Source organism: Miniopterus schreibersii, assembly GCF_964146895.1.
Source record: "Miniopterus schreibersii genome assembly, chromosome: 15".
Taxonomy (NCBI): Eukaryota; Metazoa; Chordata; class Mammalia; order Chiroptera; family Miniopteridae; genus Miniopterus; species Miniopterus schreibersii.
This window is the reverse complement of record NC_138115.1, coordinates 47,265,379-47,286,907: the sequence shown is the minus strand read 5'-3', so window position 1 is coordinate 47,286,907 and position 21,529 is coordinate 47,265,379. Positions and strand designations below refer to the sequence as shown.

Here is a 21,529-nt window from a genome sequence, read left to right as displayed (position 1 = left end):
AAATCATTATTCTACAAAGAATTATAACACTTATACTTACATTAAGAAAATTCAGTTCTGTAAGACCACTTCATAATTTAAAAAATTAAAATGTCAACCTAAGTAGTTCCAGATTTTAAAGAGGATCTTGAGTTTTAAAACCACTGGTCTCAAATTTTCCTTAGAAGATTGAGAAGTGGTAACTCAAGCTAATGTAATAGTAAAAATGAATAAAAACAGGCAGGAGAAAGAAAGAAAGAAAAGAAAGAAAGAGAGAAAAAAGTCAGTCTAGCAAACTGGTGAGGCACTAATGCTCAAATCATTAAACTAGCATCCAGAAACTGCCTTGGACAATAACTATGAGATAGAAATGTGCTTCCCCCATTATCAAACCTTACCAAAGCACACTAAAGACAGGAAGAAAGGAGTCCATACTCTAGACAGTGATCCATTGTAGGAAAGATGTAAAGAGGTAAAAAATTTAAAGGTAAAAATGTTCTGCTATGTAAAGGCTCCGTCTCAAATGCGTAGCAGTGAGAACAATGGACGGTTTGTTGGTTAGGTTCACTCCTCCTCTTCCTCCCTGATCCTTCCTCTCACAGCTCTCAATCTTCTGGCACTGGGAAAAGCCCACAGATTTTTCTAAAACACAGAGAACCCCATTCAATTTGCCACCTCGGCTAATAGGAGTGCTATGAAAACACCTTATGGCAAACCTCTGCAAATGGTAAGATGTAAACAGTCCAGCTAACTGCTGTGATGTAGCAACGTACTCCTTGAGACTCAATTTGAGGATGGAATAGCTACCTTTGTGACAGATTCGAGTTGTGTTTTTAATTCAAATGAAAACTGAAGACAAATGACCTTGGTCCTTTACAGCAATAGTGAAGGGAACAAATGAAAACAGGAACAATTCTTTCAAGGACAAACTTCAGCTGACCCGCAGTGCCTAACCTGGTGTAATGCAGTCCCTTACATCTGCAATTCAGGATGCAGCGATACAAATGTATACCCTAGTTGGGTTAGACTACATATTAAGAATACTGAAAGGATCTTAAGGAAAGGAAGCCCACTGGGGTTCGCAGTCTCTGTTCTAGTAGAAATCCCTATGTAAAGCAGGCTTACTGGCACTGGGTTGACACTCAGACAGGGATAAACAGTGGATGCTGCCAAATAGGGTTACAAAAGGGCAGGGGAAATGATGTGCTCAGTCCAGGCTATTCAATTCTATTACAATGGACAAGCGATTTCATCCCACCAAGTCTTAATTGTTTTGATCTTTCAAAACAATACCCTTGTGAAGTCCCATGCAGTGATGACATTTGCTTGGTGAGGTAAGCCCTTAGAAGGCCACAGCCTATCACCTGTCCATGCTTATGAAAACATTCCTAAGGAGAAACACCGCACACAACATTTCAAGTGACAAAAGCTTTCAATACTTTCATTTTCTCCTGTCACTTAGACACAAATTTTCCAGGTTTCCCCAACCCTTGAATCTACTTAAAAAATACAGGGGTGAGCAAAAGTAGGTTGTTAATAATAATAATAATAATAAAAATAAATAATACAATAATCAATCAATAAATAATGCAAGAATAAATTGTTTCATGTATTCAAGCCTACTTTTGCCCACCCCTGTATATGTGCATCCTAGAAATTGTAAGTGGCACTGTTACTTCAACAATCTATTTTAACACCATTATCAAGGAAGCCTTTGGCCTTATACAGATATTAATAGTTCTGTACTAAAATGAAATCTAAAACCATTATATACAATATAACACCCCCACCCTGAAGATGTGTGGAAACTGGTAGAAATAAGCCACTGAAATTAAAACATACTTCCCAGGATTAACCATGAACAATAAAACACACGTTTTACATGTATTGCTGCCATACAGATCAAACGGAGGTATTTTTTCCCCCCTTAAAATTGTTCAATGCACATAACAATAGGATTAAAAGATAAAGGCAAAGAAAGAAAAAGAGAGAGCCTTAGAGTAATGAGACATTACCTTTGGAGCGCACGGTGTAACACTCTTTCTGTAAATTTTACACAAAAATGGCAAGAAATAAATTGTAATACACTTTTAAGACAAGACTGAATCTATGTTTTAATATTAATATAACTTTGAAATTAAATATTTTCAAGTTTTATGCAAAGCAAGAAAGCTTTTTTAAATGGAGGGCTCTAAATTTTCTTTCACATAGGTATGTATGTAGAGGTGAATTGTACTCAAGAAAAGCACTGGAGTTGAAGTTGGAATCTGTTCAGGTCCTTAGTATCGCAACACAAGCGTGTTAATACCTATTAACAAAACAGTACGTTTTGTTTCACAAGTCCTAGAAACCAGCTAAGTCAACTAACATTTCTTAAAAAAAGAAAAATGCACCCTGAGCACATACATAAACATAAACCTTGAATGCCCAGGAGCCCTTAATACAATGGAAAGCAATAATTTCAATGGAAAAAACTGAGTTAAGAGAATTCAAAACAAACAACATTTCAGGGAACTCTTTTACAAATTCACCTCAAATAGCTACAGTCTTGCCTGCTCCACACTCGAAACCATTTTTCAGTCATACACCGCAACAAGCCACTATCAGAAGTTAATGAGCAAACGTTTGGACTATAGCTACTGTTCACTGACATTATATACACACTGTAGCTGGTCAGTCACTGAAAATAACAGTAATATAATAAAGCAGCATAACTAGAATTTTAAGGATCTCCTCAAAAGAGAAAAAGGCAGGAGGAGATGAACGTCTAAGAGTATGCTGGCAAATCTGGGCCACATACGGTACTTTATTGTCCCGCCTAATCTGATTTTCCCCATTATATAATTTTTTTAAAGAATAGACTGTCTGACCAATTTTAACTCTATTGAACTTAAAACATAGCTATTACTACTCAGACCAAAATCCTTATTAGACACAGTAGACAAAATTCTTTATAGGGGTTTTCAACATATCAAAGTAAAATATTTAAAAACAAGCTTTAAGCTTTAATTTCTTGAATTACTGGCAAAAAAGAATATGTTTCAAATAATGTGAAGTTTTCAATGAATGTAAAAAACAAGTGACTCTAGGTGTAAAACAGAATGGGAGAAGGAGACAAAGATAGCATATTTCTGCCTACTGCAGTCTTTAATAACATGCAGTTTTTCCTTCCAACTCCTGAAACCATCACGCCATCATGGAGGAGGCACAACAAACTGCACAGAGCGACAGCGCTGTGTAAGGGCAACAGGAGCTAACCAAGCACGTTACAGTGCCCTACGTATATGTCCCAAAAGTCGCCACAATAGAACTTTCAAGAATTCAGTGATAATGCTAACATAATATCCACCAGTACACATGCCACATTAATAGTAATACTAAGACTGAATTTTAGGGATGACACTTGATGATATTCAGAGAACTTGTCTTATGGTTAAGTTTCATAAACATCGTTGTTCATGAAAAATCTTGAAATTAACATACAAAGGTATTACCAAACAACAGAAGGAAAAAGCTAGAACTTCTCAGGTTATTAACACTTACTAGCATTTCCCCTCACCCACATTCATGAATATGTGGAGGAAAACAGCATTTCTACCCAAATCTACTTCTGCTACCACAATGTCAACAAAGTTTTATAAACCCCCAAACCCAAACCACACAACTCCTTCTGCTCCACGACTCTGGAATTACTAGCACTTCTCTCCCTTTCAGATGAGTGGCCACTGGCAAGTCAGATTCTTAAATGACAGAACATATCCTAGAACTACTTCTATTTTCCTCCCATAGTCCTATTTATGACTGTTAAAATATAACACTCTGTTGAAAGTCAAGTTTGACTTTTCTGTTATCTTGTTTTCTTTATCATGACCACTGACAGGCTTCTCCGAAGCTCTGCAGGTCTTTCTAGCCCATGGCTGTGATAAAGGCCTGCACAGGCTGAGTGAAGGGCACGAGGGCATTGGCCACAGCCTGGGTTTTAATAGAGTGGGCGGAGAGGCTGCTGCTGCTCCCAATCTAGGCCTGACGAGCCCAAAGCTTCTCCGCACCTTCCAGGCTAATGAAAGCTAGGAATGGCCACAACTTCCTTTCGGCAACGCAATGTTCGCATACAAGCCATTCTACATATTCAGAAACTTAGGATCAACCCACAAAACTTTCTTCTCATGTCCACATTTTCACACTGAAACCTTTGAAAGTGGGGTAGGTACTTTATAACGTGCCGTTTTATCTTCCAGTAATGCTCGATGCCTCTAATACCTAACTAAAAGAAATTCAGAGCAGAATGGCCAGTAAGATTTCATAGCCTGTGGTGCGCAGGACTCTTTCTAGCTGTCGACGTTTTCGAGGTTATGAATAAAGTTTCCATAGCTGGCCTGTATGCGGGCTTTCTTCCTTAGTGACAGTGTGTGCAGAGTGAAAAGGGGGAGCCAGGGTTCTCAGTCCCTGTCTACTGCGAGGCTGTGCAATCCCATAGCTTTCACCGTGGCTCTTTCTAGTCTCTGGCTTAAAACACAATAGTAAAAAGGACACAGTGACTAAGCACTAAGTTAACTTGGTTACTAACTACTTTGGTCCCTGTTCTTTGAATTCCTTCAAAGACACCTGAACATGAACCATTACTTCCCCAGTGATTCATGGGGATGGTGGTGCCACATATCACTTCTCTCATGTTTTCTGAACAGTACTACTCCAAAAAGAAAGTGTTTTCTTCTACTTAGGCCCCTAAAACAAAATCATTATAACTAATACAATAGGAGATATAAGTACTTATTGCAAAAATTACAAATAGCTTCAGAGAAGAAAACTTCATTTCCATCATATTATACGTAATTGTCCCACCCAAAGAAAGCAATATATGCAAAATTACATGTAATAAAAATGTTGTATGCTTAGGAAGGGGAAGTTTTAAATGTGTAAGTACTGAAGACAATAGCTACTGCACAAAGCACAAGAATTCTTGAGGAACATTTTGAAAATATACACACTAATAAGCATTGAATTTATTCCTTGGGAATTGCAAAGTAACAGATTTAGAACATAAACTACAAATACAATTTTGCAAGGATATAGCAAAAGTCCTTATTAAGCTTAGGAAACAGAAACTCTAAAGGCAGCTCTTGGCATTTTTACCATCCATTCTTACACTATATATTTTTTTCCAAATTGCACAATTACTGCTCCAGGTGCCACAGAAAGAATTGTGGTAAGAAGGTAAAAGGCAGGGGAGCCGTCAGAGAGCTCTGTGACCATCAACCCCCCCAAAACCTCAACTTTTAGAGCTATTATCGGTGATCACATATGCAACTTGGAAGACAGTACATACTTTTTTACTACTGCTGACTCCAAAAGGATTTAGGCTTTCAAAACATGGATTTTCAGAGATTATTTTTTGAAGGAAAAAACTTCTCCGTCTTACTATCCTTTCTATAAGAGCAAGGAGATGTTTTGTTTAGTAATGTAAACATTGGTTTGATTTTTACACTGCAACCCATGGGGAACTGGTACTTTTAGCCAGCATTATAAAAGCATGTTTATAAAAACCTCTTTAAGTTTTTAAAGAGAGGCTAGGATTTTTTTTTTTTTTGACTGTGCAAAAACACTCTATTACTGCCAAGATTGCTTTTAACTGGAAACTCATTTCCAGAATTAAATTTCAAACTGAAAGTAGAAAAATTTCTCTCAATCACAGGTTCACAGTAATTTTAACGCCATATATAGTTAATTATGAAAATAAGTTTAAAATTTTAAATCTCAACTTACCAAAGTTAAAATTTTCATTTGGCATTATTTGTCAAAAATAGTAGTCTGATGTAAAATTAAGCAATGGCCTTAATTTTGTTTTGATATTAAACATTCATAGGAAAGACTTAAGTAAGTGCTAAATAACACAGAAATGAGACACTAAATTTTTGAAGTGAGAATCTCATATACTGGATTTTAATTAATGTATGTAGGTGTACTGGTTTAAGCTAATCAGTAAGTAACAATGAGAAGTTGCTGCTACGTGATAAATCAAATTTTACATGTACTGACATAAAAAAAGAAAATCTAAAAGAAACTTTAGAGCCCTCAGATGGTAGCTTCTTGACCAATGAATCGTTAGTTTATCGTGTTCAGTTCAGATAAGCTTAAAAATGGAAATGAAAACTCAGTCAAAGAGTAAACAGCTTCTATATTTAATTATCAAGTAAGTTTTTCAAAATATTTCCCACTACTTTTTTTGGCCCTGAAGAAGGTTAAGAACAGACAAATACTCTATAAAGAAGTATAATAACTAATACTCTTTGGAATCAAAACAACATATAGGAACAACTGCTTAAGGTCTTCCTTTTTCCTGTACAACTCCAAGTATTATCATCTTCTCTCAGCTTTCCATTTTTAGGACATTCTTAGGAACAGAATGCCCCTTATCTGAACTTTATCAGATCAGGTTGGAAATCCATTTTTTCAGACAAATTTAAAATGTGAGATTTATTGTAAATAAACTCCTTTAAAGACAGGGAAGCGCCATTCATACTCATCCATTCAGAAAGATGACTACCCCCACCAAAAAAACTTTTTCTGATAAAACATGAATAAAATATTTCTCCAATATACATAGCACAACTATGTATGTAGAGATTTACTTCCAATTTAAAGCATTAAGCTTCATGCTAGACAGTTATCTTTCGTATTTTATATCATGGGATTATAATAAAAATAGTTTTGGAGTAGCTGTAGTTAATAATATAATTAAAAGTATGCCAAAGGTCTTTCAGATGGAGAAATAAGTAGTAAGGTTTTGGCTGTGCATGTATGTATATATAAAGGTGTTTGTTTTTAAAAAAGCAAATTTAGGATGCTGATGTTTCCTGAGTGATAATCTCATAAATTCTGGTGGAAATGACAACAACATTGGGTTAATTAAATTATGCATAGAGATCTCCTACGGTTTGAGTTTTTTTACATATTGGCTCTACAGCAAATAACTTATTTCCATACAATATCAGAAAATAATGGTCTCTCTCTCAAATTGGCTCAAAGAGCAGTAAGAGAAAAAGCAACTATACAATGGTTTATTCAAACCAACTGCTTTCCACGCCAAGGGTACATCTAGTCCTAGTCTATGAACAATTTTTAAATGTTCATCAATAGTTGATGTTCCAATCTAGCTTTGGTAAACTGAGCTCCCAAATTAATTAAGTGTCAAAGCCAATTTCTTTTCATAAGATGACAACCTATTTTGAAAATAACGTACATCTTCAAGTTAAGTCTTTTAATTATCATTCTTCAAATCCAGAATATATGCTGAATGCAGAAGCGGTTGCTAGTTTACCAGTTACTATAACATCAGAAATTAAAAGTAAAACCCCAGTTCACAGAAATCTAGCATTAAACTTGGTTTAACTACACCATCTTTCTCATGAATAGCGCTTCTCTGTTTAAGAAAAGCCATCTCTGAATTATGCCTACTCACATGAAAAACTGGGAACCATTGGTATGTTTCCCTCGATTTGCCATTGACAAAAGGAACGCTCTGTCATGTTTGAGAATAAAGTTTTCATCTGTTTGAAGAAAACACAAATTCGTCAGTCTCCAGTATAAGCCACTTTTAAAGTGTAATGTTCACAGAAATAAACAGAAAGCAAAGGATGAAATTCCTCTTCTGGCCAGTACAGATACTTGACTGAATATTTAGAAAAAAAGTTTTGACTAATCAAATAACAAAAGCATAAAAAGACCAAAAAATACTACTTAAAGCCGGGAGGAAGAGAACATATTTTTAATACTTTATACAAACAGCCTTAGAACAGTCACTTTTAGTAGTAACATACTTTGGCTAAATAACATTTAAACTATAACTTTCAGGGAAAACTAATAAATTTTAGAAAAAAAATCTATTTAGTAAAGCTCATTTCCTCCAAATTATCCTGCCTAATGTACTATACATGGGAGTTTAATAATCCTCTTATGTGCTTAATTTCTGCATGTTAAATTTAGTACTCAACTGAATTGAAGCTGGACTATGAGAGCAGAAACCAAAAAATCAAACAAATCAAGTTGTAGAGACATGCCTAAATCAAATTAAGTATGTGGATTCCTTCCAATCAATAGGATCACAAAATTATCTATGGAAGAAATTCCTGTAAAAACAACTTAAATGGCAAAATACAATTTTAAAATACACAAGTATTTGCCACAGGGAACAAACACACAAAAGTGGCCTACCAGCATTAGTTTCAAAGCTACAGGCTAACAGGACCAGCCAAAGAGCTGCTTCTTACTAGTTCAAAGGAAAAACTCTGTCATAAAAATCACTTAAGAGATTATTTTAATTCCAGCAGAAATATCTTGAGGATTTAAATTTCCTTTCAACATTCATACAAACAGATCTTTCTTTAGAACGAACAGAAACATAGAAAACTTTAAAAAATGATTACCTTGGGAACAGGCTTCTGAAAAAGAGTAGTAATCCATTTTCCCCAAAAGAAATATAAAAGACTATTATAACACTGGAGCTATCATGGTATTAACACCTGGTAATATGGATCCTATTATAAATCTCTGCAACTGACTTTTCTAAGGCTTTTGGGGCAAGTGCAATAGTTAGATTTATGCAAATGCTACTGCTGTAGGAATAATACACAATCGTATAGTTCTAGTAGACAAAAGAAAATATACAAACCTTGGGCAAAGGAAGAAATACCAACTTTTATTCAGAGAAATTGCTTGGTTTAGGGGAAAAAAAGACACAACTAGATTCTTTTCCCTGATGTGGAATAACCCATCAGGAAAAGAAAGAAGATACAGATGTATGAAATAGTACACAGAATTTTTCAAGTCTTCAAGCAATATTGAAATCCAGACACAACCTGACCCAGACTGTCCATAAATTTATTAGGAAGGGTGCAAGGGAACAGAATTGGAGTTTGTGTTACTGAGCTTTGTTCTCTTACCTTTTCATTTTGCAAAAGACCACATTCTCTATAAACAAAAGAATATGTTGACAGTTTTAGGCAGGAAGATAGGAGTTTTCATGTATATAGTTGCCTAACCTCCATGCTGAAAGTCATGTTTAACCATAACGTTAGCCTTAATTAATCTTGTCAATTAAAAGTTATATATTACAATATAATTTATCCCCAAGTTCATGCAAATAAAGTATTTTCATGCAACATTAGTTTCATGCAAAAAGTGAACTATAAGTAAACATCTTCTCATTAAAAATACATCAGCAAACTTGCTTTAATATCAGAACTGAAATAAGAGACCATAAAATATTAAGGCTTACCTTTAAAATATCCACCATAAATTGATTCTCCACCTTTTCCATTACCTGAAAATAACAAGCTACATTAAACTATAATGAAAATTAAAAATATACTAGTACATATAAATTATTTTAAATGGTTTCAATTTGCTGAAGGAGATAACACCTTGCAATTACTGAAAATAATCAAAATTCTAACAAATCTCATCTTTAAAATATAAGTGCAATCTGATTACAATGAATGCTATTAAAATACTTATCTCCATAACCCATTTATTTCAAACAGCAATCACACCAATAAAATTCTAGAATAAATACAACCAAACAGTACTTTGGCATTCATCATAAGGTAATTCACCAAGTAATGATATTATTCAAATTGCATATAAACAAAATAAAATGTCTTAGTATTCTGCTTTTTCATACATTCTTGGTCTACAACATTTATTCATCCAACAAGTATTCACTGACCACCTAATATTTACATTATACTGTTAGGCGACAATATTTACAATAAAACATAATAATGATTACTTTAGAAACTGATAGATGGAGTTATTAGGAGCATAACTTTTAGCTCTACCTTCACTGAAGTCCCCACCCTGAATCATAAAGTTTTTAACCACACGATGGAACGTAGAACCTTTATAACATAATTTCTTCCCAGTTGTTTTCCCAAGGCCTTTCTCCCCTGGAAAAAAAAGAGAAAGAAATGAAGCTTAGATACAAAAACATCCTTCTGTGGAAAGTACCATCCCATTAACACTTTGTCAAATCACTCCTGTGTGTTGGACACTGTAAAAGATACAAGCGGTACAAAGTGTGACAACTTAACACACACACACACACACAAACCAAGATAAATAATACAAAGCAGCATATAAATGTTAAATTGTGTGGTGCAGACTTTACATGCTGCAGGAGAAAAGAAAGATAAAGAATTATTATCATTCCAGTAAAAGAATGTAATTAGGGAGCTGGTGCAAAGATTGTATATGCATGTGTGTATACCCAAGAGTGAATTTTAAAAATTTAATTTGTTATTTCTATTTTTGAGGTAATATTATAGATGTTTTCCTTCCCATTTTCTACCTTTAAAAAATATTAGCCCTGGCCAGGTAGCTCAGTAGGTTAGAGCGTTGTCCCCATACACCAAGGTTGCAAGTTTGATCTCAGGTCAGGGCACATACTGGAATCAACCAATGAATGCATAAATGGGTGGAGCAACAAACTGATGTTTCTTTCTCTCTCTCTAAAATCAATCAGTCAATAAAAAAATTTTAAAATATGAATCCAATTTTATAAAACAAAGAATAACTTAATCATGTTTTGCCTATTTTGTAATCCTAAATTTCTTGTGAGATATGGAGTGCTAAATTTGTAAAGAGTACTGAAACTTCTGAAATTCTACCAAATCAGTTTTGAAAATGCTATTATTTTATAAACTGCAATGTATAGAGATTTCATTACACACAGTAGTATTTTAGTTTTCATTTTTGAGACCATTTCTTTTTTCTCTCTTCCCTTGAAAAAATGCTTTTCCCTGACTTTATGAGTTTTGTTTGCTAAACTCATCTCATAGCCCATTACTTTTTAAGAAATAGATCTACTCTGTTAAGCAAGGAAAAACTATAAGCCATGACTTCTCATTGGAAATAATTTAATGATTCATTTACCTGAGCATAGGCAAAGGAAGTTTTTGCATGTTTTTGGACATATGTCTGAGAAGAGCTGAAACATAATGCGACCAACTGAAATAAAACACATAAAAGGAAATAAAGTTAATTAATTTTATATGGGAGGAATAAAATAGATAAATAGAATTGACAAACTGTAAAGTCCATTTCAGTAATTCATTTTAATTTTTAAAAAAGATTTAAGAGGAAAGAATTTAACTGGACCAAGCCAACTAATAGGAACTCTACTCTATTTGTTAGGATTAGAATTCACATGCAGCCAAAGGTTTCAGCCCTAAAAGTGTAGGATTTTAAGTGTCTTTTGGAGGGGTCTTATATTATTAGATCCATTTTAGTACAGACCCCTCCCCTAAACTATTAATCTTCTTTAAAAATATTCTCGATAACAGTTGTCTAATTTATGCTTGGAACTCTCTGGCGATGAGAACACACCATATCACGAGACAGCCATTCTGGCCAGTACTGTTAGAAGACAGTTCTTCTGTCCTCTACATTCAGCCTTCTACCTTAACTTCCTGAATTGCCACTCACAACTAAAACTCATCTTCTATTCCTTGAGAGAGCAGAAAAGAGAATAGGTTACGGTTCCTTGAAAACAACAACACACCTACAATAAACATGAAATGAGAAGCACCAAGTCTGCAAATTCGATGTAACCATGCCAGAGAGAAGGCTTTCACAAACCTTTTGGTCTCAGGACTACTTTAAACTCTTAAAAATCATTGCACTTTTAAAATGTGGGTTATACTTATTGCTATTACCATGTTATAAAATAAAACTCAGACATTTTTTAAAACACAAGAACATACAAGCACATGCTCCATCTGCCCTCGGAGTGGTAACATCGTTACATCTTGCCTCCTGAGTTAACAGACTCCACTGATGCCTCTTTGGAAACTAACACTCCTCTGAATGAATAAGATCTCAGGAATATTTGTTCCTCAGTACTTCTTATAATTTAGTGGGATTTAATCATCTTTTAGAATCAGTCATTACTGTCAATAATATTATTTTTATATATACTAAGATTTCTTTCAAAGAATTACTGCTATGCCAATAAATACATTGCCCTATAAGGGTAACACTAAAATCTAAAACTGGTTAGTATGCAAGCATTATTAATGGTGTTTTTAAGATAAAAAATACATGGCTAAGGACAAAAATAACACAGAACAACAATTGCTTCTGATCTTAATCCCAACATACCAACACGCAGATCCTTAAAAATACTGAGATCAATGGTGAACTATCAACACATTTTAAAGATTGGGTACAGACAGAAAAAGACAAGCCTATGTCATGTTGTAATCCTGATTTGGCCACTAGGTGGCAGGAAGAAAATCAGCAACTACCCGGAATCTAGATAAAATCAAACATCACCCTTCAATAATATTACTGTTCCTATTTCTCAGAAACAACTTTGCTGGAATTGCAGTGGTGAGAAAGGAGACATACACTACGGACATAAAAGATAAGGTAGTTGTAAAGATGAACACTGGTTAGAAAAAATATTGTATATGATTCATTATAGAAAGTAAAGAATAACACATACACAGTTACAAGTAAGAGATAAGGCTAAGAACAAAGGTAGGAGCAGATCATACTGGGTAGGGAGAAAGTAAAATCTAAGCGGAAGTAAACTGATTAAGCATTTCAACAAAATCGGGCAATTTACTCAAACATTATTTACTGCTATCCTTCCCAGGAATCAGGTTGTCCAACAGTGTGTAAGACAAGGTGCCCCTTCGGGGAGCTGAGACCTTGGCTGGAAATGACAGGCACACATCGCTACACAATGTGCTGAGCCATCAGTGGTATGAACAAAGTACACTTACATCCACCTGGGCCTGGGTGTGTGAGGGCAGGGCGAAAGCAACCATGTCTGTTTTACTCAGCTCCCTATCCCCACTGATCTGTACAGTGCCTGGGACAGAATAAATATTTGAATAATAATATCAATAAAAACACTTGAAGCAAAATTATTCAAAGATAGAGATTAATGAGATATAAATGAAGGAATACCTAATTATACAGATCAAAAGTATTTATGTACCAGTAAAAGTTACTGTAAGTGCACCACCACCAAGATATTTAAAATCTCTTTCTTTTCAGAGATATAAAGGAAAAGAATTCTTCTAGCATCCAGGCAGAAGTATGCTACCTACAAAGAAAAAGAAATCACAGTATAAATAAAACCAACAGAGAGGTTGAGTTGGTAAGAGAAGGTACATCTCATACTGACTTTGCTAAAGCAAATAAAAGAGGAAATACAGTTTAGGAATACATAAACACGTAATCACCTGTAGAATGTACATGTTAAACTTCTTTCAATTACTGTGGTGGAGCAATCACATAAAAGGAAGCAGTAAGAGAATATAAATAGGATATAAGACAGGCAAGAGAACACCAAAACAGCTCTATAATTATTTAGGCATCTAAAACTTTTTTCATAAGATGTCATTCAACACCCAACTAAAGGTACCCTGAAGACAGTACAAGCAAAAACTCAAAAGAGAATTTACTTATTGGCTCATGTAGTTAGTTGACAAGGATATGGGTGCAGATCAGGGAAGTAAAGAACTGTAAGAACCAGGATGTTGGGGAACGGAGCCAGATCTTAGAGCTGCCAAGCCTCACAAGGCAAAAAGGTTTGAACACCATCACTTCTTTGTCCCAATCAATGCACATAGTCTTAAATATTTCCATTAATGCGTAAGACCAAAGATAAGTTAATCACTCAACTAAGGAAGATAAAAAAAGCAATAAACCTAAGAAAAATATAAAGAAGGTTTTAATAAAAGTACAATCAGAAATCAATGAATTAAAAAACAACAATATTAGACTTAATAAATCCCAAAGCTGGCCTTTGAACAGGGGGTGGGGGGTAAAATAATATTTAGTAAGAAGAATTATAAGAAAGGATGGATTGCAACCATCCAATTGGGCCTGTTGTTATTAATGGGATTCTCCAGGCCCAACTTCTTGGGTCTTCTCTATAGTAACATGATAGAATTTAGAGAAACACTGCACTTCAACATCACATATAAGAACAACTGTTTCCATAGGAAATGGGAGTTGGTGACAAGGGAATTTCAGTTTGCAGTAAGAATGATTTTTTTCTTCAGGAGCATTAATACTAAAGGCATATTGTTAGCTATAAGGTCTGTTATAAAACCTAAACATCACTGAGAAAACCCTCTAATTGCTCACATCTCACTTTGGCCTCCTTTCCCAGCACTGGCATGAACATAATCCTTCTTGTGGTCTTTCAAATTTCTGTTAGGACAATAATAACTCAGAACAGCAGTGCTGCTCAACTGTCCTCCCGTCCCACACCACTAGTTCCCCACCTTGTTACATGATTGTGTTATAACACAAACAGTAGTCTGTCTAATGAAAATTTTGCTCCTTAATTAATACATCCCATTAGAATAAATTCATGTTACAAAAACACAATCTGTAAGAGAGGTAAGTGTATTAATTAATTACTCTTCCCAACCTTATTACATAGGACTATTACACCGCAGTCCTATATATTTATGACTATATAAATAGGGGAGAAATCATTAAATAGTGCAGACCACTGCATCCAGTCACTCTATTCATGCATGAGTTTATGATCCAGGGTGAGCCTGACATGGGAGAATACATTTTTCCTGCTCCCTCAGTACAAATCACATCTCTAACCCTCTCAAACTATGAGCTATCTTGAGTGTGAGTCTACAGTTTAAAGGGTAATTTTTAATATAAGAAAACTTTTAATTGCAGAAAGCTGCTATCTTTAGAACCACATTTACAAAGAGGTCAAGTGGCTTGCCCAAGGTCACAAGTAGTCTGAAACATTTGTCTGCCTCTTTATTTAAAACAAATTTCTTGGTATCACTTCCAAATACTTTACGATGCTTACTAAAGATACATTTTCAATTCTATTTTTTGGGTCCACATAAATCTTAAGCAGTAAAGTAAAAATACCCATTTCAACTATATCCCTGTTTTTATCTATTTTGATAAATTGCCAGGGTTTTATTGTATTGCTCTAAGGCCCACATAAAGAAATATTCCAAAGTCAAACATTCCTTTAAAGAAACACCCTGGTATCACTTTCGAAACCAACTTTAAGTCTCTGACAATTACAAAATGAGTAGTTTTCTCAAACTTTTTGATCTCAGAACCAGGAAAATCTCAAATCTCATAAGGAAAAAGACAATCAAAGACGATGATACAGATGTTGGAATTATTAGACAAAGACTTCAAAGCAGGTCTTACAACCATACTCCACTAAGTAAGGACAAACACTCATAAAAATGAATGGAAAACAGAAAGCTTCAAGCAAAATCAAAAATAAATTTTTAATGGAAAAATACAAAAATGAAAATTTAAAACTCACTGGGTGGGCTCGCCAGCAGAATGCAGATGACAGAGGAAAAAAACAGTGAACGTGAACACCAATTAAAAGAAATTATACAATATGAAAAACAGAGAAAAAAAGATTTAAAAAAAAAATGAACAGAGCCTAAGGGACCTGTAGGGTAATATCAAAAGATTTGATATCTGTGTCAGAGGATAGAGTACTGGAGCCCCAGCGAGGCGGCTCAGTTGGATGGCGCATCATCCCATACACCAAAAGTGTGTGGGTTTGGTTTCTGGTCGGGGTACATCTCCACGTTGTGAGTTCAATCCCCAGTCAGGGCATATACAGGAGGGCAACCAATCCATGTTTCTCTCTCATATTAATGTTTTTTTTTCTCTCTTTCTAAAAATCAATTTTTTAAAAACTTCAGGTGAGGGTTAAAAAAAAAAAAAGAGTATTGGAGAGAAAACATATTTGAAGAAGTAACAGCTGAAAACGTCCTAAATTTGGCAAAAGGCAGACCCAGATTCAAGAAGATTGGCAAACACCAAAAGAGAATAAACAAAAAGAAATTCACCCCCAGGCACAGCACAATCAAACTGCTGAAATCCAAAGACGAGGTAAAAACCTTGAAGCCAGACAAGAACACATCACATACAGGAGAACAACTGGAATGACTATGGGTTTCCTTCCTACCAGAAAGCATACAGGCCAGAAGGCAATAGAACATTTTTCAAGTGCTAAAAGTATCAACCCAGAATTCTGTATCTAGTGAAAATACCTTTAAAGAATAAAGGCAAAATAAAATTTTCAGCTAAAGGAAAACATAGAATTTGCTGCCAGAAGATCTGCTTTTTAAAAAATGCTTACAATATTCTTCAGGCAGAAGGGAAATGATACCAGAGGAAACTTGGAACTACAAGAATGAAAAAACAGCAACAGAAATGGTAAATATGTGGGTAAGTATGAGTTTTTTTCCTTTTAAGCTCTTTGATGTACTGTGATGTTTGAAAGCAAAAACTTTCAGTGTTTGTAGATATAATACCTATAATGATACAACATAAGGTGAGAAGCAAAGAAATTTTATATAGTGGGATGGTTTTAATATTTCACTTAAAGTGGTAAAATATTAATTCTAAGTATACATAAAAAGCTGTATGTGTGTGTATTATACACATATATAGTAATCTCTAGAGTAACTACTAAAATACTACATAGCATCAAAAATTCAATATAAAAATTAAAAATACTAAAAAATGTTCAAATAACCCAAAAGGCAACCAAAGAAGAAAATAAAAAGAGGAAGCAAAAACAAGTACTGAACAGACAAATCTAAGTGCAATAATAATTATATTAAATGTAAATAGTAAGATCCATCAAGGCTCAAAATATGAGATTAGAACAAAATTTCTAAGATCACATCATTCCTTTATTCAAATTTCTTCAATAATTTCTCATCTTACTGAGTCAAAGTCCTCACTACAGCCTATAGCCACTTTCTGCTACTCTCTGCCCTTCCCTACACCAGCTACCCCAGGCTTCTTAAGGCTCCTTAAAAAGGCAAGTACTCAGTACTCCCTCCTCAGGACCTTTGTATTAACTGTTCCGTCTGCGAGGAATGCTCTTCTCAAGGATATCCACATGGCTCACCTCATCTCCTTCAGACGTCTGCTTAAACGTCATCTCAAAATGGCCTTTTCTGACCAACTCATTAAAATATTATCCTTATGACAAGCCACTGTACTTTTCTCCCCCGTTTACTGTCTGTCTTCCCCTAACAGAATAGAAACAACGAGGAAGAGAGGCCTTTGTTTTATTCGTGGCTACATCCCCACAGCGGAGAACAGTAGGAGGCTCTCAATAAGAATCTGAACAAGGGGGCGCACAAAGACCGTAGCTATGCCTTCCATTAAAAGTTCTGTTACAGATACAAAAGAAGGCCAAGAAAGCAGTGTGATACACTGCGCGCTCTGCTCTTCAGAAGGAAACCACCACCCTTTAGAAGGAAATATTTTATTTTCGACAAAGTATGCAGACAAAACATTACTGCCGGCTAAGTGCACTGCCCGCTGCAAGTCTGCTGGTACAGAATGCTTCGGTTTATCCCAGTGGACTTTCCCAGGTTATTTCCCCATGAACCAGAAATTCTGGCTAAAGATGCTTAAGGAATAACAGAGGCCAGTTAACCTATTAACGATATGCAAGTATTAGGAAATACAGAACATATAAGTCCAAACCTCACAGCTCAGAGCAAGATAACTGAATTTGGCATTGGAAGTGTCTGCCACCTAGAAACAGTGGGGTAAAAAATCCTGCAAAGATTGCACCCGTTTTCTTGGCGCCGGGCGTGGTGTGAACACTCAGCGTGGGGGGTGCAAGGGGACAGGGAGTTTGGGGGCGAGGCCCGGACTCCGAGTGGAGTGGGAGTGATGACCCGAGCCACCCTCCTCTGTACGGATTCTGCCTCGGCACAAACGGAGTGCTGACTGTGCCTACCAGCCCCCAAAAAGGCTCGGGGAGAGTTGACGAGGGGAGACCCCTCCCCGAGATAAGCCCGGGCCCCAGCAGGGCTCCCCAGTCTCCGGCTCACCCGGCTCCCGGTTGATCTCGATGTCGAAGTGGCACTGCGGCCGGTCCTGCGCCCCCATCGCTACCGAGGCGGCGGCAAGAGCTACGAGAGAGAGAGAGAGGGAGGAAAGCGGTCAGGTCGGGAGCCAGGGCGGGGGCCGGGACGGGGGCGGAGCCCGAGCCGCGGTCGCCTCGCGCCGGCCTGTCGCGACAGAGCGGGAGGGTCAGGCGGAGCCCCCTCCCGCCCCGGGCCTCCTGGCTCCCACACGGCACCCACACGCAGGCGGGCGAGCTCTTCACCTGGGGGGCCTCCAGCCTGAGCGGCTCCCCGTGCACAGAGGAGAAAGCGCGGCCACAGCTGCCCGAGCCCAACGCCGATAACGGACCACCTCCCCCTTCGCCGGGCCCGGCCTCCCTGTGCCACGCTAAACCCCGCGAGAGTCGGGACAAATACCGCGAGAGCGCTGTCGCGAAGGTGGTCTTTAACCGTAAGGAAGCGCACGTGGGCGTGTCTGGGAGCTCTGGAGAAGCCTCCCGTCTGGCGCTCCTATAACTGAGCCGGTCCCTTTTTGGTTCCGCCTCTTTCCTCCTTACTATGGGAGTCAGCCGCCAATCTGGGAGCCCCGGACGCGCCTGCGCTCTCTACTTCCTCTGGTCCCTCCTCAAGGGCCCCGAGCTTCCGTGCATCTCCCGATATCGCGAGGCTTCGCTGTTGACAGCTGGGAGCCAGTTGTGTGAGTTACGCCGTGGAGGTGTAAGTAAGCTTTCCACCTGTTTTCTTTTTCGCAGTGTATCATCCTCTGTGATGCACAATTCAGCCTCGAGCAGGGATCCTTTCTCCAACCTGTCCCCGAAGTAACTTTGACATTTTTATAACTTAGGCAAGGGAAAAAAGAGATGAACGAAAGGAGAGAAAAGGAATCCAGTGAGAAAGTACATACACAATCCTACCTTATTTGCTTATACTATTTTTTAAATAAAAGGATATTCTAGATCTTAAATGGGAAATTGTGCGGAAAAGAATTGATATAATAAGCCTGAGGCTGCTGTCTTTAGAAAGGCCTGCTTACAGTGTAGGTTGAGTGGAATCTGAGAACTTGAATGGTAACCAGTTTCCTGTACTTAGAGAAAATTTTCATTATATGAGAAGAGTGCCTCACTAGGCCTAAACTGTTTGTGTAAACAATATGGTTTATGTTGAACAGCTGCTTTCCTTTTAGGAATCTGGAATTTAGGTATGTGCTAGGCAGAGGATGCATATGTGACCAGCCCCCTGACAAGAACTTTGGGCACTGACTCTGATGAACTTCCCTGGTAGACATTTCTCACATGTCATGACAATTCATCACTTGTTGAATCCCTTCCCTAAGCTTGTCCTGTGTGACTACTGGGAGAGGGAAGTTTGAACCTGGTTTCCTGTGGACTTCGCCCCATGTGTCTTTTCTCTTTGCTGATTTTGCTTTGAATTATTTTGCTAATAAACCATAGCTGTGGTTTACATATTGAGTTCTGTGAATCCTCCTAGCCAACCATCAAACTTGGAGGGAATCTTGGGACCCACGATGCAGGAATAAATATGACCAGATCTTGGTAACAAAGTCTATCTATATTGAAATTTTGGAAACACATTATTTTGAATTCCTAGATTTCTTTTTTAGTGGAAAACAAGTAGACCATTTCATGGGGTAAAAAAAAAAATGTGCATTTTGCTAAAATAACATCTTCATGATATTAGTCAAGATCAGATTGGCTTTCTCCAGGTGGGACAGGGAACTTGGCCATGGCATCTTTAAGCATACATCTCTATAGCCTGGCAATCTGAAGGGAAAGCATTTTTCCTCCCAGTACCAGTGAGTAAAACCCTGGGGAAAGATTCAGATTGGCTTGATGGGGTTCATATGCCCATCTCTTGGGTAAATATGATTGATCAGCTCGGGGTGAAGCCAGTACCCAGGAGAAAGGCATGGGGGTGTGGCAGCACAGAGATGGCCACTGGGGCAATGGCTTCAAACTAAGAAGTCACCTTAATTGTGAATACTACACCTATCTTTTAGCCTTTTAGATAAATGTCTTTTTTTTTTTTTTGCCAGTAACTTGTTTTATTTTTTAAAATATATCTTTATTGATTTCAGAGAGAGGAAAGGAGAGGGACAGAGAGATAGAAATATCAATGATGAGAGAGTCATTGATCAGCTGCCTCCTGCATGACCCTGACTGGGGATCGAGCCCGCAACCCAGGCATGTGCCCTGACCAGGAATTGAACTCTGATCGCCCGGATCCTAGGTCGATGCTCAACCGCTGAGCCACGCTCGGCTGGGCTGCCACTAACTTGTTTTAAAGCATGGCTGTTTTCATAAATGTCTGTTGCTTCATTCTCTTTAGCAGGGAGTTTGGATCCCATCAAATTCATATGAAAAACCCACTACAACAGACACTTCTTGTCAGATAGGATTCTAACTCATTTAATGTTGATCCTGTTTATTTGTAATCTAAATTCTGCTTTGAGTCCTTGGCTCTGACACTAGTTTTTACAAGTAGATTGGATTTGGGTAAAAAAAAATTTTTGTCTTCCCTGGTGCTGATAGAAGCTGTATTTGCTGAGCTTCAGGGTCTACACACCAGGAGTAAGGCATTAGACTAGTATCTTGGTTGCTTCCCTCAGAAGACTCTGAGACAATGGTTTGAGTGTAAGTTGCTTACTTAGGAAATGATCCCAAGAAACTCCACTTGGGGAGTGATGAAGTGAAACAAGGAAGGTAGCCAGTAAAGTGTGTACTATTAAGCCACCTACCACAGCGGGTGATTGGAGTCTAATTCTTCTGGGGAACTCTGGCCACCAATATTGAAGAAGCATCTCAGGATTGTTCTTATGGGGAGTGAGGAGGCTGGGATATTAATATTCCATCTCCTGCAAGTCATTAGTTGAGAGCTGGCCTGCTATACCTGGGAAAAGCAGACTTCCAGTTTTAGGAAAATGTCCTCAGGAATAGAGATAATAAATATGGACTGTTGGGAGTCAGGACACAAACGAAAAAGTTCAGTGAAGTTGGAGTAAAGTTCAAGAAATGAGAGTCGGATGCTGTTAGCTTCTGCTTCAACTGGTAATTTTTTGTTTAAAGACAAAGGAGTGTTCAGGAATTAAAAAGCATACTTGTTCTATGATGTAGAAGCAGCACTTGATAATTTCCACATGGAGTTACTGCAGCCTCAACATCTGGTCCTGCATGGTGCCCTGGTCTGTGCCTGGGTATGAGTCTCTTTTATCTTGCCAGGCTTATTAAGAGCAGCTTGAGAGCAGAGCCTAGTGCCCCTCCTCCTCTATTTTCCTCACTGTAGAGCCCAGCACAGGCCTGGTCAGATGAGGACACGTTATAATTGAATTGATGACCACATAGGTGCATGCTGCTCTATAAATGGATTCAAGAGGACAAAAAACAAACAAACCCCAAAACTGGTTGGAATGATACACTACTAGTTCCCCAGATGATCACATATCAAGTTCCTTGTTATTCATATCTCAGCTGCAATATTACTTACTCAGGTCATCCCTGACTGTAATAGAAAGTAGCTGCCCAGACACTCTTCAGAACATTCCCTGTTGTGATTCTCTGCAGAGTACTTATTACCATGTGCAGCTTTCCTTGACTATTTATACTTTATTGTCTGCCTCCCCCATAACT

The 21,529-nt window shown here is 37.4% G+C and overlaps 1 protein-coding gene across 8 annotated transcripts in view; it reads right to left on the bottom strand.

The window, feature by feature from the left end:
* NKTR (natural killer cell triggering receptor) overlaps window positions 1-18,314 on the bottom strand; it is a 36,919-nt gene extending 18,605 nt beyond the window's left edge. For 3 of the 8 annotated variants that reach the window (XM_081159272.1, XM_081159273.1, XM_081159274.1), the window contains exons 1-6: window positions 18,149-18,285; window positions 17,871-17,951; window positions 10,909-10,983; window positions 9,816-9,923; window positions 9,254-9,298; window positions 7,439-7,526 (exon numbers count right to left, since the gene is read on the bottom strand). In XM_081159272.1, coding sequence (XP_081015398.1) covers window positions 7,439-7,526; window positions 9,254-9,298; window positions 9,816-9,923; window positions 10,909-10,983; window positions 17,871-17,928 — 374 coding nt within the window. In that variant the 5' untranslated portion in view covers window positions 17,929-17,951; window positions 18,149-18,285. Of the gene's footprint in view, window positions 1-40; window positions 1,560-1,994; window positions 2,018-7,438; window positions 7,527-8,918; window positions 8,947-9,253; window positions 9,299-9,815; window positions 9,924-10,908; window positions 10,984-17,870; window positions 17,952-18,148 lie in introns of those variants that run through there. The other 5 variants (XM_081159275.1, XM_081159276.1, XM_081159277.1 and 2 more) reach the window with 4 other exon arrangements.
* Between the last annotated feature and the right edge of the window lie 3,215 nt (window positions 18,315-21,529).